This window comes from Calonectris borealis, chromosome 2 (genome assembly GCF_964195595.1).
Source record: "Calonectris borealis chromosome 2, bCalBor7.hap1.2, whole genome shotgun sequence".
NCBI classification, from domain to species: domain Eukaryota; kingdom Metazoa; phylum Chordata; class Aves; order Procellariiformes; family Procellariidae; genus Calonectris; species Calonectris borealis.
This window is the reverse complement of record NC_134313.1, coordinates 83,530,242-83,546,291: the sequence shown is the minus strand read 5'-3', so window position 1 is coordinate 83,546,291 and position 16,050 is coordinate 83,530,242. Positions and strand designations below refer to the sequence as shown.

The 16,050-nt window shown below is 41.3% G+C and overlaps 1 protein-coding gene across 1 annotated transcript in view; it reads left to right on the top strand.

Annotated features, from left to right (window-relative positions):
* The window catches only part of ANKH (ANKH inorganic pyrophosphate transport regulator), a 104,135-nt gene that overhangs the window by 48,981 nt on the left and 39,104 nt on the right, over positions 1–16,050 (top strand). Inside the window, exon 2 of the mRNA XM_075142483.1 lies at positions 10,275–10,491. Within this exon, the coding sequence (XP_074998584.1) occupies positions 10,275–10,491 (217 nt within the window). The remainder of the gene's footprint in view (positions 1–10,274; positions 10,492–16,050) is intronic.

Below are 16,050 nucleotides of genomic sequence, written 5' to 3'. Positions count from 1 at the left end.
TGCTGGAGGGAACAGCTGCTTAATGACGGACCTTAACCAGCTGTGCTCCCTGCTCCTGACACAACAGCTGATGAAGATCACAGACCTCAAATATGTTCTGCTCGGCTGAAGTTGGGCAAAGCCTTAGAACATAAGTAACAAGTCCATGCTGGGCCACGTGGGGAGGTAAATGCTTTAAGAGTAAGCTAATGGACAGCAGATAATTGCAGAGTGCACTAAGTACACGTAAAGGTAGGGCTGTACTACACGTTCAGCTGGGACAGCTGGGCAAGCTCCCACTTCTCAAGTAAGGCACAGAAGCCTTTATTTGATGGTTATGTGTATTTTTTGTAATCATAGGAGCTTTGACATGTACATTATACATTGTTCTTTTTTTTTTTTTTTGACATCGTGCAGTACTGAGGAGGATGAAAGACCAAGCTGCAATTATTTGCCTTTCATCTTCCTAAGCCCAGCCATATGACAAGTCAAGAATTTTGTGCATTTGCTCAGCAGGGTCCTTACCTCTCCTGTGTGCAGTGAGAGAGAGAGAACATTTACCCAAGCTGAATGAACAAAACCTGCAGACACTTGCTTCAGTTTGCTTTAGCCTTTCATCATGTACAAGTAATGTTCATTAAATGACAGAGACTCGATCGCTTTACATATTTTGCTTAGCAGACATACGTGATGACACTTCCAGGGAGCTCTGAATGACTATGGGAGCTCTGCTGGCAACAGAGGGGTTGCAGTTTGCAAACTACCCTTACTTTGGTCTGCTGCTGGTACTGATGAATTTGAACTACACTGGGGGAGGGAGGGAGCAAGGGGCAGACACCAAAAGGTAGGCCCCCCCCTCATTCTGACACTTTCAAATTTGAGCAACTAACTTGCGCTTTAGTCACATTTGAAAGTGATTTAAGGAAAAAATCTAATTTTGCAGAGTGAGTGTCTTCCCTTACAGCCCCATTATCCAAAACTGTTTTGGTCCCATCCTGCACATTGTCACTGAGGCTGAACTTCACCATCTTCTGCAATAAAACAGCCTGGACATCTACCACTGAACTAAGTGTCTCAAGGGGTTATTTCCCAAAGGGATCAGCTGCTGATTTAACAGAAGGTTCCCCTCGCAGGACATCCATCTTGGGAGGCTTCCACTTCTTTGTTACACCAAACCCCAAAATACCTGTTTGTATGGCCATACTCCAATGAAGTAACCCATCCCTCCCAGCTGACTACCAGTTCTGACTGTGGCAAAATCAGTAACTCTAAGCAATAGCAGCAGTAGGTTAATCTCCAGAGAGCCATGAAGTGGTAGGATAGTACGTGTGATGATACTAAAATATTTTGCTGCGGTATTGACAGTCTCAAACTTGATTGTTGGCTCTCGCAGAGTTTGCTGCGTATAATTATTACATCCCTTAAATTCCACGTGGAAAGAGAATTGAGAGGAAATGCCAATTATTAGTCTTCCAAGTAGGAGGACATGGGATCTTAATCATTAACAAAGAGTGGGAAGTGTACAGAAATAAGAGAGCTGAAGCAATAAAAGCAAATTTTACAGATCTGGCCTCCAGTGTGCTTTCCACAAGAGCCAAGACAGGAGAATAAACCACCTTACAATTCCTGAGAGAAAGAAGTCTTTGCAGGGTACTGCATCTTCAGTCCGTGGAGAGAGAAATGCTTTCCCTTTTGCTTTGAGATAATGATACAGGTAGTGTTTCCTTGTCTCCTAGTACCTTAAGGACTTGAACCTACACAGTCTCTGCTGTGTGGTGCTTGATCTTCACTGCTCTAAGCTTAATGCCCAGGAGCACACTCAGCACAGCTGAAATATAGAAAAGACTTCTGTGCAGTTAAAGTAGTGTAACAAGTTCTACTGAACCTGTGCAACTCGGAGTTTGAAGATACTTGGCCAAGTTTTGATCTGTTTTAAAGGCACTTTTGATAGCCTCTGCCAAATTTCAGAAGTTTTCACCAAATTCTGCATGTGTTAAGATTTTTTTAATGTGAAAAGTTTAAGGAAAATGGTTAAAAATCTACAAAGCCAGGGACAAACCTCATTAATTTTCCTTATTCTTGCAATGGGCAAAAGTATTTTTGCAGATACGTTAACATATTTGCTTGGATTTTTTTTTTTTCCCAATTTGGGTCTTTTCCTAGACTGATTTTTTTTTTAAGGGAAAAAAATGGACTTGCACTAGATACAGGATCTTGTAATTGGGAGTGTCAGGTAACCTTAATGTGAAAAAATACCTCTTAAGAGAACTACTTATAATATGTGAAACAATGGGAAAGCAAAAGCCTAGCTTCATATGTAATGCATGAACTTAGTAATACAAAAGAAATTAATACAACATTAAATTACTGAAAAATACTGTTCTACTGTATGGTAAGTTACATCTATAAAAAAGCCAATAACAGCAGAACAGGAAGGGTGAAAATTGGAAGGCAAGTGGAGCTAAATAATTTCTTGCCATGAAGTGAAAATATAGGTGAGTTATTGTCAAGGACAAGATCTTTGGTGAAAGACAGCAGCAAGGAGAAGTGGTACAGAGCAATGAAGCAAAAGAGCCTTCAAGGAAAGGAAGGAGAAATGTGGGAGATGGAAATTTGGGCCAATGCTGGGAGCGTGGCCTTCGCTGGCAGGAGAGTGTGTTTTAATGTGCAAAGGAGATGGCCATGGATCTTCAGATGCCAGTTCTGGTTACATGTTAAGGTTCAGGCTGAGGGTGGCCTCTCAGGGTGGCTGCCCAGGGAAGGTGTGGGGTCTCCTCCACAACATCTCCCCGATGTTCAGCCCGGGGCAGCACTCTAAGCTGGCCCTCAGGGGCCCCTTCCAACCCGAACCTGTCTGTGTGCTTTGGAGCCTGGTGAGAAGGTGTGATCATGGAGAAAGTGGCAATCTCCATCTCAGGGGGAGAGAGGCGTGAGGAGTATTTCAGCAGAGATTGAGTTAATGCTAATAAAAAGGCAATATGCCAGAGTTGTGAGAGACTGACAGGTATGGGACCTGTGTAGATTAGATTTGCTGTGTGCATACAAACAAGTCTTATAACAGTCCTTGCAGAGATTTAATTTATAAACATGAGAAAATGTGATTTTATGAAATATGCAACTGATAGTAAATCAGCTTACTTTTTACTTTGAGGGTATAATGTGAGGAAGAGAACAGAGCCTGTTTCTGTGAGAAATTAAAAACAAAAGAAGGAGCACTGCTGCAGATACTGTATCACTTGTGATTAAGGCAAATATTCTTTGTGTTTAGATACATGTGATACGCATTTGTATCCTCCCCAGTGTTTTCTAGCACTTCAAAGTAATCAAAATTGGATGTGGTGAAGAAATGATAGCTGTTCCACAGGGCATTTTGAAGAGACCTGGAGTCGACCTTCTAGTTTTATGTGTCTCAATTTATGTCTGAATTTTATTTGTCTATACTCATAGACTTAGAAACAGAAATAGCTTTTGAAAGAAAATGAGTCTCTGGCCTCCATGTGAAGATGATCTGAAGACAAATAACATCAGCCTGAAGTTAGCCATACTTCTGTAACGTAATCACAAATGCTTCTCACATTTGTGGATGAGCTCCAGGGAAACCTGAATGAAAAGCTCACATACTTTGAGAGCAAAGCATTCCCTTGTGAGTTGCACCTTAAATACATTTTGGACAATTGATTAGCATCAGCCAGAGGATACCAGGGAAGTTATAATGCAGGGGAATATCTCTGACTTGTTGATTTTGCTTCTGTCCTGTGCCCCAACAAGCACTGCTTGCCTAAAAAAGGCCAGGAAAAGTTAATGGTTATGGTCTCACCTTAGGGGATGGGTTTCTCCACAGCCATCAGTGGAGATGGCAGTGGTTTAGGTCTCCATACAGGTGTCGGCCATCCCCGTTCAATAGACACTACCTGGGGAATATGTCCTGAAGGGCTTCCCACCGTAGCTCGTAGCTCCCTTGGCTTCGGGATCAGTGTTCTCCACGTCCTGCGGGGAGACATCTGCAGCAACTGGTTCACCCCTCCAAGATTACTCCCTGTCGTAAATACTCTGGCACTTTGTCAAATGTAGTTTTAAATGAGGCACATTCTGGCTTCACTGAGTCTGATTTCTTTCCTGTGGTCCTGCGCCATTATCTTCTGCAGTCTCCTGTGTTTCTTGTATTATTCTCTGCCTTGTTTTGGTGGTTGTTGTTCATGAATCTACACACAGGCAGTACATGCCCTAGGGTAGTGTGCCTAGTGGCTACTCTTCCAGCTCCCCGACATGTCCTCCTTTGCATTAGTTCTTGCAATGGGAGGACTTCCCATTTTCACTGACTTCACTGTTGCCACTGCTGCCCTAGTTCTTCTTAAACCTCCTGGCTGTGCCTGTTGAAAAGTGCTGTTCCCTGATGTATCCCAGGTCAAGTGAAAGCTGTGAGTGCTCAAAAATTATGTTATTTTGGATTTAGAGTCTTTATTTAAACTTCTCCCAGGCCACACTTTCATACAGCCTTGACATTGTATAGTGAGTGGATAGTGTCAACAAGTAAAACGCAGGGCCTGGTCATGGTCACAGAGTAGCAGGCATTTCAGATAAGAGTAGGAATCATGCAACAGTGTTCATTGCTGCTCAGGAAGGTGAATGGGGAAAAAATTGTTACTGGTTGCATTCTAGTCTTCATGGCCTGGTTGTTGTTTCACAGGGTATATGGGCTTTCTTCTGGGCCATGTTCTCCTTACTTAAGCAGACAAAGTAAATTTGATTGAAATTTTGGTACACTTAACTTTTTTTTTAAGATAAAGCTGTGATACCTGCCCTGCATTTCCAGTTTCTTTTGAATTAGGAAGCAGCAAGAGACAGAAGAACTTCAGCGCTCATTTTCAGGACAGTCCTAATGCTCTTCAGCACTTGCAGCACTGTGGACAGGGGTGACTAGCTGTTCTCTTAGGGCCAGCTTTAATCAGGGAGTAGGGGGCAGTCAAGTATTTTGATAGTGGGCTAATAGGAATTGACCTCAGATGGCATTTCAGTCATTTGACACATGATCTACAACAGATGCTGACCCAAAATTAGAGATACTGAATTAGGGTAAAGGCGTTGCAAAACAAAACAAAACAAAACAAAAACCAAACCAAAAAAGAGGCCCAAAATAATGAACACTCCTCGGTCATCATTTTCAAGCTACAAGGTCAGACTCCTTCTACCCCTTCAGGGCTATCTCTTCATACACTATGTTTGAGCAATCTTCTTGAGCCAGAATAAATGTGTGTGTGCTATTTTTACCCCATTTTCTCCCCCTTCTGTGTCTACATCCACGGAAGTCTTACACAGAGCACTAGCTGTTTCCCTCAAATTGCCTACCAGTGGCTCCTGCCTTTACAAGAAACCCAACCAGAAGCAGAGATGCAGATGGGGTAGCGCTCAGGTAGCACTGACACAGTGGTCTGATTATGCCGTGCTTATAGAACATCGGACCTGTCAGGTGTCCTTCTGGCAGTGCAGTTGATGACGGGGAGAGGCAGAACAGCCAGAGCCAGCTGGTACATTTGATGCTGAAGATTTCAATTTGACAGGATTTAGTAAATGAAAACTCAGCCAACGATCATCAGGAGAGAGACTATTTGACACAGAGGAAAGACTGTCCCCTACGTTAGCTTGCTCTTTAACTGGATACTTTGGCTCTCTTCCATTTTCTTAGGGGAGGGCAGGTAGGAAGAAAGATGTAGGGGGAGGGGGAACATCTGACAAATGTTCGCTGAACCGAACATACATTTGGCCAAGTTACTGCCAAATTGAGCAGGTTTTTGATGTCACCCTTAGGTAGATAACTAGCTGGAACAGACTTGAAAACAGCTCAGGCAGAATCCGAGCTTCAAACTGAAGAAGCCATAGGAACGTGCCAGCTTCCACTAGGTCACAGTCTGCTTTTCCAGGATAAGCAAAATTGAGGACTGACAAGAATTACATTTCTTGGATTTTACTTGCTCTTATTTGAAACACATGCACTGGTCAAGTATTGACTGCATAGTCAATAGTTAACTTCAAATGAAGTAGAAAATGTTAGATATAGACTATTGAAATTCTATGCAGTACGTAAGTAATAAAACATTTTTAAAAGCAGAAGAAAACGTATCAACAGGCGTGGCTTTCTCAGTGGATTTTTTTATGCTTTTGTATGGCTAATCCAATACAAAATAAAACATGATTCATCCAGTAGTCTCTGGGAGGGGAGGATCATGTGAGAAATGGTCAAACTCTATAGAATCAGCTTAAGAGACAGACTTTGAATTTTTGGCAACAGAGGTGTGTAGCTGTAGATTGGAACCAAACCTTTTCTGCCAACATTAGTGAATAGTGCTGAAAGCTCATGCAAAATAGGACAAGCTAGACCCTTGACATTTTGCTCACAATTGTTGCTTTTTAAATCACTGCCTTTGCATGCAAAAGTTTGTTGGATTCATCCATTATGCATGTCCTCGAAATCTGATAGAGGTCTCGTATGTTCCTTCTAAGAGGATAAAGTCAGCTGCAGTATCCAATTGTAAAGATGTGGTTGCTGGCTTGAAATGTCATTAAGTGTATTATTTGGTATTCCTCTGACTTGAATCTTTTGGATGGGAATTTAAAAATGCTAGTCCTCTCTGATTTTAGAGTGAACATTAGAGACAGCACACAATTATTCATAAAAAAAGTCTCAAGGGGTTGTTACCAGGTCCTATAGTAAAGATTTCATCTTTTTAGTGATAACATAATGTGTTATAGAAGACATTGCATAAAAGTAGCTGTAGATCTTGATGCCTGCCTTTTTGAGAAGTGTTTTAGGAATATGACTTACTTCAACTAACCTATTCATGTACCTACCAGATCGTGCTCAGCCTGGAAGTATTGTGTGCTTTTTTCTGTTATTTCTAAAAGACGGGTCAGCAATGTCAGTGGCTTTGTTTTAATCACGTTTGATGAATAGCGATTTACTGTGACATTTTCACCTACTACCATATTAGGTTAGCTGTTCATTAAAAACACAGGAGAAAATGCCGTCACCAATAGTTTTTCTTCCAGCACCTGGATTTCGTAGTTCTCCTTTCAAGTTTGTAGTGAATAAGCCAGCTGAAAGTAGGATGACATCTGAAATATGTATGGTCAAGCTAACTTCTCATATAAAGTATTATTATTATTATTATTATTATTATTATTATTACTACTACTACTACTACTACTACTACTACTACTACCTAGTTCTGTGTGATTTCATTGACTAGCTACACAAATCTTTGTAGAGATATGCTCTATTGTGTGTGAAACAAACATGGAATACAGATGCTACTGACGAAGTTCTGTTATTGATTTTTGTTCACACAAAAAGTGTACAAAATAGAGTCAGATAAAAAAATGGAGACCTTGCCCTGGTTTATAATTTTCTTCCTTTATGAGAGATTTAATTGGAAATCTAACAGGAAATTAGACTGGAAGGTTACCAACTGCATGGCTGTCATGCCATGAAAGGTCAAGTGCCTGTGTCTTTTATATTGCACCCGAAAGCAGCTTTATCAAGTATCTTGATTTCTAGTGGATTTAAGGACATCAAATATGACATCAGCAGCTTCAGTAGCAAAAATATTCTAAGGTACATGGGGTAGAAAAGCTACACAAGTTCTCGTATAGTGTTTGGAAGTTGAGGATGAAGAACCTTTTGCATTGTCATCTTAAAGTGAAAAAGGAAAAAGAAAACTGCAGAAGCTAAACAATCTGTACACAGCCCTGTTGACTGTTCATTTCCTAAGGATCTTTCCAAAGAAGCATTTAGGAGGATTGCTTTTTCAGGACTAGCCTCTAGCCTATTTCATCATGTCAGCCAACTGTTCCACAGGAGTATAAATTAATGGCAACAAACCTCTTACAGAAGTCCCTTTGGGATTTTGCCAGTTTACCTTACCTGGTACACGGTGTGTCTCTGGGGAAAATTACTCTGGAGTATCTACTTGGCTGTCATTTGTTCACACAAAAGAGATCAGAGTTCAGCCTGGAAAACCAGAGAGGGAGAGAGGGAGAGAAAGAGGAGTGCTCAAGTCTTTCCATCTGTCCTACTTAGGTGGAAAACTTAGTTACCCAGGGAGCTAGTTTCACTGGCTTGAGGACTGTGCTCAACGAAGATGTGTCTCTCTGCAGAGGGATCGTAGTGCCGTGCCTCTTGACAGAATGTGAATTTCTTAAAGCCGCGTTTATCCCAGGGACCTTGTTAGAAGTGGCTTCCCATCCTCCACAGACTCTGGTATTAAGTAGTTGTCCGAACCAGGAAGTAAGCACTTGTGCTTGTGAAACTGGGCTGGAAATAATTCAGCTGTTTACATGTGATGAGAAGCTTTTAAACCAGACTACCTGAAAAGGGTTAGCTGTTTCTTTTTAAATTGAAGCTGCCAGAAATACTTCACTGCTTACAAAAAAAAAGGGGGGAAAAAGCCATGATCAAGGAACCCTCTATATCGTATGATCTAAGGCTCTTTGCCTATTACTGGCAACAGCAACAGGAAGATTCAGCATCTTTAGGAAGTTTAAATGAAAAGATTATAACTCTGTATACACATTGATATCCATTACAACATTATCACAAGCATCATCACAAAAGACAGCTAAACTTGACTATTCATTTCAGAGGCCACACTGTTTTCGACAAATTGTTTGAGTACAGTTTTATGCACCCACTAGTGGTTTTGGCATCTGCAGATTAAATATAATTTGAACTCTTATCGATGCAATAGATGGAATTATCTATACCCCAGAAAAGGTTGCATATAGCAGCTGCAGATATTCCATATCTAACACATGGTATTTTCAGGAAGGGACACACTGGAGCAAGACAGATGAAAACATTTGGAGCCTCAGGTGTTCAGGTCAGAGCATGTTGCAAGAGAGAGATTTGGCAGATATCAAGGATGGAGAAGTTGGTATTTTCTACAACATAGCTTTTTGCTATGTTGACAGTGCAGCTTTAGTTTCCAAAATTACGCACATCTCACAGAAAGAGTGGAAAAGAACAGTAGGAAAAATGCTCATTTCTGCTATGGGGATGCGGTTTCTTTTGAAGTCAGTGGGAGTTGCTTGCTTATATGGTCTTTGGAAGAGAAAAAAAAAGTCAAAAGACTGCAACAAAAAGACTGTGCTTGCTTACATTTGAAATTGAAAGACTTCATCACGATTACCTGATGGTACTCTGCCTGGTTTGTTCATTCAGAAAAAGCAGTATTAGAACTGCTGTGTAAGTGGATAGACTGAGATTTGGAGGGTGGGTTGGGGAGATGTTCCTGGTTACAGCTGTAACCCATAGGAACTGAATACTTGTGAAAACAAGTCATTTTTCATCCTTCATGCTTTTTGAATCTAGTCTTGTTTTAACGGTTTGCTGGGTGTACCAGATGATTGATGCTGTCACACTGTAGATAAAATTTATCATTCTGTCATTTTTATTCAATATTTTAGAAGCATTTTGGTGCAAGCTGGAATCTGAAGCAATGATGTTACACATTTTTTCTATGGTTCACCTTAGTTATAAAAATAATCCATCTAATTCTCAGTGATTCATTGGCAGACATTTCCTAAATACAGACCTAGAATGAATTAGTAGGTTAGTGAACCTGAATATGTCTTGGAATGCATGTGCTGTATTTCGTTTTAAATATGCTACAAGGAGATATAAATGAGAGATATAAATGAATATAGGATCAGAACCTTGTGAGATACATGGAAGGAGAACAGCTATGTTTAGTCACGTGCATATTTGGCCTAGTTTCATAATAAACATCATAGGATAATATCAGCTATTCACAACAATTACATGGGAAGTAGTGAAGAGCTCATTACACTGAAAAAAAGTTCGAGCTCCTGAAATTTCAGCATATAATAATGTCAGAGTTTTTACCTGTAAAAATGGCCTGCGAGGACTGTGCTTTGTTCAGTTCAGGGCTGGGGCCTCAAAGCGACATTTAAATGGTCTTGTATCATCCATGATTATTAGCAGGTCATAAAATTACCCTAAAAAGGAAAGAGACTGACTTCTGGTATAGCAGGAGTTCCAGTATAGATATTTACTTTATCTTCAAGTCCACTTGACTTGAATTTACTGTCCATATGAAATTACGAAGTTGCCTGTGTCACAAGTCATAAGTTACTGCTGCTGAACCCAGAGAAATAAGGTCCAACTCGGGGTGAAAACAATGAGAGCTGAACTTGCTTGTTCCTTCAGAAACCAGCTGCAGAAGGTTTTTTTTGGTACACTTCCACATGTGCTACATTATTTTTTTTCTGTGTTTCAACAGGCCTTGAATAGGGGCATCGCTGCTGTCAAGGAAGATGCTGTGGAAATGCTGGCCAGCTATGGGCTGGCATACTCCCTGATGAAGTTCTTCACGGGTCCGATGAGTGACTTCAAAAATGTAGGTCTGGTGTTTGTGAACAGCAAGCGAGACAGGACCAAAGCAGTTTTGTGCATGGTTGTGGCTGGCGCTGTAGCTGCTGTATTTCATACCTTAATAGGTAAGGCCACTTCACGTCTAATTAATATGTCTTTTAATTTGCTTCCCTTGCCTGTTCTTCAAACTGATTAATCTGTAGGCTTAAGATTTCATTTATAAGTGCAACAGGAGATGCAAAAGAGATTAAATCTCTTGGGCTAGTATCATGCCCATCCACGCAATTTTTATGACTTTTTAAACAGGTTGTTAAGTGGCAGATTCCAGCCCCAGGGCTCTCCTGCCTGCCAGCAAAATGTGCTGCTGGTCTCTTTCAGTCGGTGTGCGAGCAAAGCTTTGGCAAGGTTGACAGGTTGCATGAAACTGATAGCTCAGTCTTACGGTAAGGTAGTGACGATCACCTAGCAGTATCTGCCCAAATGGGTTTAGCAGGACTTGAAGGTGTGCTTGGTAGGGCTGCTTGACAGAACCTGGTGGCACCGTCGGTGTACTCCCTCTGTACCTATCCCTTTGCTACTTATCTCACAGAACAAAACTCTAAGCACGCAGGTGCCAGCATCCTCATTAAAATATCAGGTATTACTCTCTACTAGTGCTAGTCATCATCTACTTCTGTTGAATAATTAACCTGTAAGAAAAGAAGTAGTCACTAAGAGCACTTTATGCCAAACTGAGACCAGCTTCCTGAGTGTACTATGAAACAAAGAAAATACACAAGCAGAAATGAACTGAACATAAAAAGTAAGGCAGCCACAGGGTTTGCCAGTTTCTGAGAGCCTGGAGAAATGGGATATCAACCCAAGCATCAGCCACAGCAATAAAAAGCCATGTGACCTGGAAGACTTTAACTTCATCCTCTCCGAGAACTGCACCAGATTCTCTGCACCTTCTGGCTCATTCTACAGAGCCAAAACCTCTGGACCTCAGCAACGAGGAACAGGAGATGCTGGAGGAAGAAGCAGAGAGTGCATTGCATTCAACAGGTAAAATCCTAAAAGCTGGGAGCTCTAAGGGATGGGAGGAAGGAGGTAATGCAACAGCCTATGGAGGCATGTGTTGGTTGACAGGCAGTAGGGTTGAGCTGGATGACCAGCAGTAGGGGATCATTCCGTTACAGAAAGATGGGAAATGTGAGTGTGATGGCAATATCCAGAATTGCTGTGAAATTACAGTGGCCTGGAAGTGAGGCACCATTGATTATCGGGCTGTTAGTATCTCAAGAGCAGCACATGCTGCTGGTCAGCTTATAGAATAGAATAGAATAGAATAGAATAGAATAGAATAGAATAGAATAGAATAGAATAGACCTCGCTATTTCAGTTCCTGCCCGAGTAGGTACAAGAGCCATCTGGTAAATATGAATGCCCCCTGTTCTTATCCTTTAACAGGCTGCCAGCTATATTCACCAGCTTTATGTGCCTCCCAAGCACTCCAATTTGTTTGACCGTCATGTCTCTTATTCCACTACCGATAAGGCAGCCCTGTGCTGTTTACCTTTACTCCACGTTACAGTCATGGTAAATTCTTACAGTAATGGCTCACTAGCCATGGCAACTCTGTGCCAGGGATAAGCTGTTGCAAATTTTATAAGCTGAATCCATGCATTCAAGTTAATTTAATTCACTGGTATTGATTGGTCACTTCCTCAATATGTTTACAGTTGATGCTGCTTTATTGAGTCAGTATTATAAACTTCGGGCCATTTGTACGTTTGGCTCTCATATTTCTTTGCTTGGAATGTTTCTTCAGCCCCCAGAGCTGCTCTTCTATTTGCTCACTTGTTTTCCTGCCAGCACTGGTCAAAGTTTTTGGCTTTGCCAGCTGGCTAAAGAAATATTTTCTAGTCATCCAACATTTTATTTTAAGCTACAATAGATTGTAAGAAAACTTAAAGTGCAACTATCAAATTTCCAGGTGAAAGACATAGCTGGATTTTCCATGTGGGACTTCTTATTGAAGGGAAGTGTTTGGGGCAACCGTTGGAAAACATGCCAGATAAGTTTCTTGCCTTTGCCTGGAAAGAGAGCCCTGCTGAGTTCAGAATCTCTGAAATGCCCTCTCTGCAGATATTGGGAAAAAAAGAAAAAAGAAGGCTGTACTTACCATGCGTTAAAGTCCTGAATTAAAGGGCTTCACACAATCTTTCAGCTGCTTATGGTGGCAGACTGCAAAATATTTTTTAGTGTTTTAACTTGTCTATGCCTGAAAATATGCAAAGGCCACAGCAGAGACTGGCAGAGTGCCCGAGAGAATGGAGTTAGTCAGATTCTAGCACCAATTGCTTGGGTGATGTTGCCAAGTTTTGTGTTCCAAGTTTCCTTTGAACCTGTTTCAAATCCTGATTATTCTTCTCTGACCCACAGATGCATAACCTGCCTAGCAGGAGGAAGAGAAGGAGTCCAGTGACAGACAGGCAGCCTCCTAGGACCTGCAACTGCTCCCCAGCAGCTGCAAGCCTATCACAGGCTGTCTACAGGAGACACAAATACAGGTTACTGATGCTCGACAGATGAAAAAGAGAAATAAACAGCGCTCAAGGGACTGAATTTCTCCCACATGCCATGTGTATGGGGCTAAGGAAGATGACATGACTGTCTGTCGTGGACTGTCGAAGCCCAGGAAGGAACAGGGAACAAAAAGCCCAAAGAAATAAGGAGGAGTACTGCAAGTCAGGAGGAGGAAAACAAGTGGTAGAAACACAGTGACCACAGTGAATCACCACATTTCCAACTGTGATAGAGACTAATTGCAGTCTGCACACACAGCTCCTCACAAACAGCAGCCTCTACTTATTTAAAATATCAAAACAGACCGTTTCACCCACCTGACTCATGCTTCGTTGCTTCAGCACCAGCTCCCCACTACTGCTTCCCCACCGGGGCTAACGCAGTCCTCCGTGGGAGTGACTGGCTGAGCCAAACCACTCGAACTCACAGCTGCAAGGTCTGGGTCCCTAAGTCATCACCCCACCGCATTCCCATGAATGTCCGCAAAGTCCTCACCAACAGTTCCTATCACTCCCCTGTACAGGTAGCCGTAAGAACCAAGAAACAATTTGACCTGACCAAAGGGATTTGAAACCGTATTTCGTCCCACTTATAATGCTGCTGCAAACCTTGGTCAGTATGGTATTCCTGGATTTGCTGTTTCATTTGCGATCTGGAAATAGAAGATAGTGTGCTGCCTTCCTTCCGTTGTGCTATTTTGGGGGCAGCTACTGCCACTAGTTAGGGCTTCCTGGTGGGAAGTTCGCTATGTAGCCAGGATCTAAAATGTCTCGTTATTTCACATTGGCTTTTGGTGGGAATATTGGGCTGTAAGAGAAGGGATTCAAGACGCTAAGCCTGTCTGTGCATATTTTTGACATCTTACTAAATTGCCAGCTTGACAGAGGAGAGAAATCATTTATATAACATTATGCTAACATAGTGCGTTTCGTGGTGTTGCTGGTAAGCCCTCCATACTAAGTGAGTCCTTTTAACACCAGTGTCATGAAAGACATGCACATTTTCTTTGGCAATAAAACAGCATTGTTGAGCCTTTCAGTAGTTTACTGAGAAATAGTATACTGAGAAAGTTTATTTCCTTTTGCATATTAATATTACTCTCCACAGCTCTCTGAGGTTCTGGAAATGACAAGGCAGAAGTTACTTTGGGGAAACATCCTCCTTGCTTAAGTAGACATCCTTAACTGGTGCCCACGACACCTGATTAAAAACTATATGATGGATCATTTGTCATCACCAGGAAAAAACTGTTGGAACTTTAGTAACCAGGCAAACCTATAGCAGATTGGATGGTCAAGACATGCGAGTGGTTTGTTTTGTGCCAATTTATCACTGACGGGCTAGTGAGCACGGGCCACTCCCTGCACAGATTGCACAGGGGAAAACTTTAGCAGTTGCTAGTAATTCCACTGATTCTTTTGAACTTCCCACATGCATGGTCACTGCATGTACATGAAAGATCTCATAAGAAGCGAGACATAGGTGTAAACCCACCACTTCCAGTGTAATTCTTTCTAGAGACTAGGAGTTACAGAGTGGCTTATGACAATCATCTGGGCTATTTTTTCCAGTCAGTCTTATTCCGACGTGTCCACTGTACTGGCTTGTACGAAACATTTTGCCCTAGAAGAAGATGACAGCACAGGAACACAAATCAGAATGTAATCCAGGCTTGCTTTTTTTTTCCTTTCTAAAAGGTGATAAAATGTTATTCATTAAAAATGTCCCCTACTTCAGCATCTTCAGATGGCCATTGCTAAAGCAGTAACACGCTTCCCCAGCTGCCCCAACCCTTCTCCCACAAAAGGGGCGGTTTCTTATCAGCAAGGTATTTAGGGCAAAAGAGGAAGGAAGAAAGCCTGTGACCAAAGCATTTGTGGATTTTAGGATACCAATGATTGGTTTTTAGTTAAAACAGGCTAATTTTGAGACTTAGGAGATGTTGGCCTACCTAAAGATATTTCAGAGACCAACGGTCATTGCAAAAATGAACTAACGCGATTTTGGAACTAGAGCTGAGCACAGAAAAAGATGATTGCAGTAATCAGTCTGCAATGAGATGCTCCTAAGCTGTTTTTTTTTTAAATTCATTTATTGCTGTGAGCAAAAAGATCACAAAGCCTAAAACACTCTAATCATCTGGGCTTTCACAAGGGGGGCGCAGCCTTTTGCTTCTGCTTTGAGTCAGGCTAATTAAAGACATAAAGAAATCTATGTACCCTGTGCCATCTCCAAATGAAGATTTGCCATTAATTTTTTTTTTTAATTCAAATTGGCATTTTCCTATCTGCCCAAATCACTTAGCTGAACAAACTCCTGACCAGCACCAGTTTTGGCCATGTGAGCCATCTTTCTGACAAGCAGCAGAATAGATTTTTACTTCTCAAGTCTCCAAGTTCATTTTTAAAACTGGCAGCGAAGTATGAAAATGGAATGCATCTGAAAAGAACACGCTTTAACCCAAAAACATTTTTGGATTTTTTTTCCTCCAGTAAAGCTAATATTGACATATGTAGCTCTGTGTCTAGAAGTAAATGGTATCACTTCCTATGAGGGTTTCTTTTTGTTGTCTTTATGATGTAAGTATAACATGCTGGGTAGTAGACAGCTCCAAAATGACTACGGTACACCTATTTGTTTGAGACTGCTGGCATCATTAAGAGTGTGTTCAGTTGGTTTAAGAATGTCTGAAGTTTATGTGGTAGTAATTAGCTTTTTAAAGAAATCAGTGTAGGGAAGAGAAGATCCAATTAGGTATGCAGTTTTCAGTGTTGTTTCTTAAGCTTCTGTATCTTAAAACTCAACTGGAAAAGCCAAAAGCAAGAATTCCTGCTTAAATTCTGTAGCAAAAGTAATCCATAGACATATCAAAATAAATGAGGTATTGGAAGAGAGCAAATAGGCAGCTTGTCTTGGAGTTGGACTTCTCCGTTTTGGTTGAAATGATGCAAGGAATGGGAAGAGCCATCTGCTTTAGATTCATGTAATACTCTTCAGCTCTGTTGTCTGTGTTACTAATTTTGTACCATGCTTCATAATAAGTTTGTAAGGTTGGCCAAGGTTAAGTTCTAATTGCATCAGCAATTGCTTTATTCATAGCTCAGAGACACATGCCT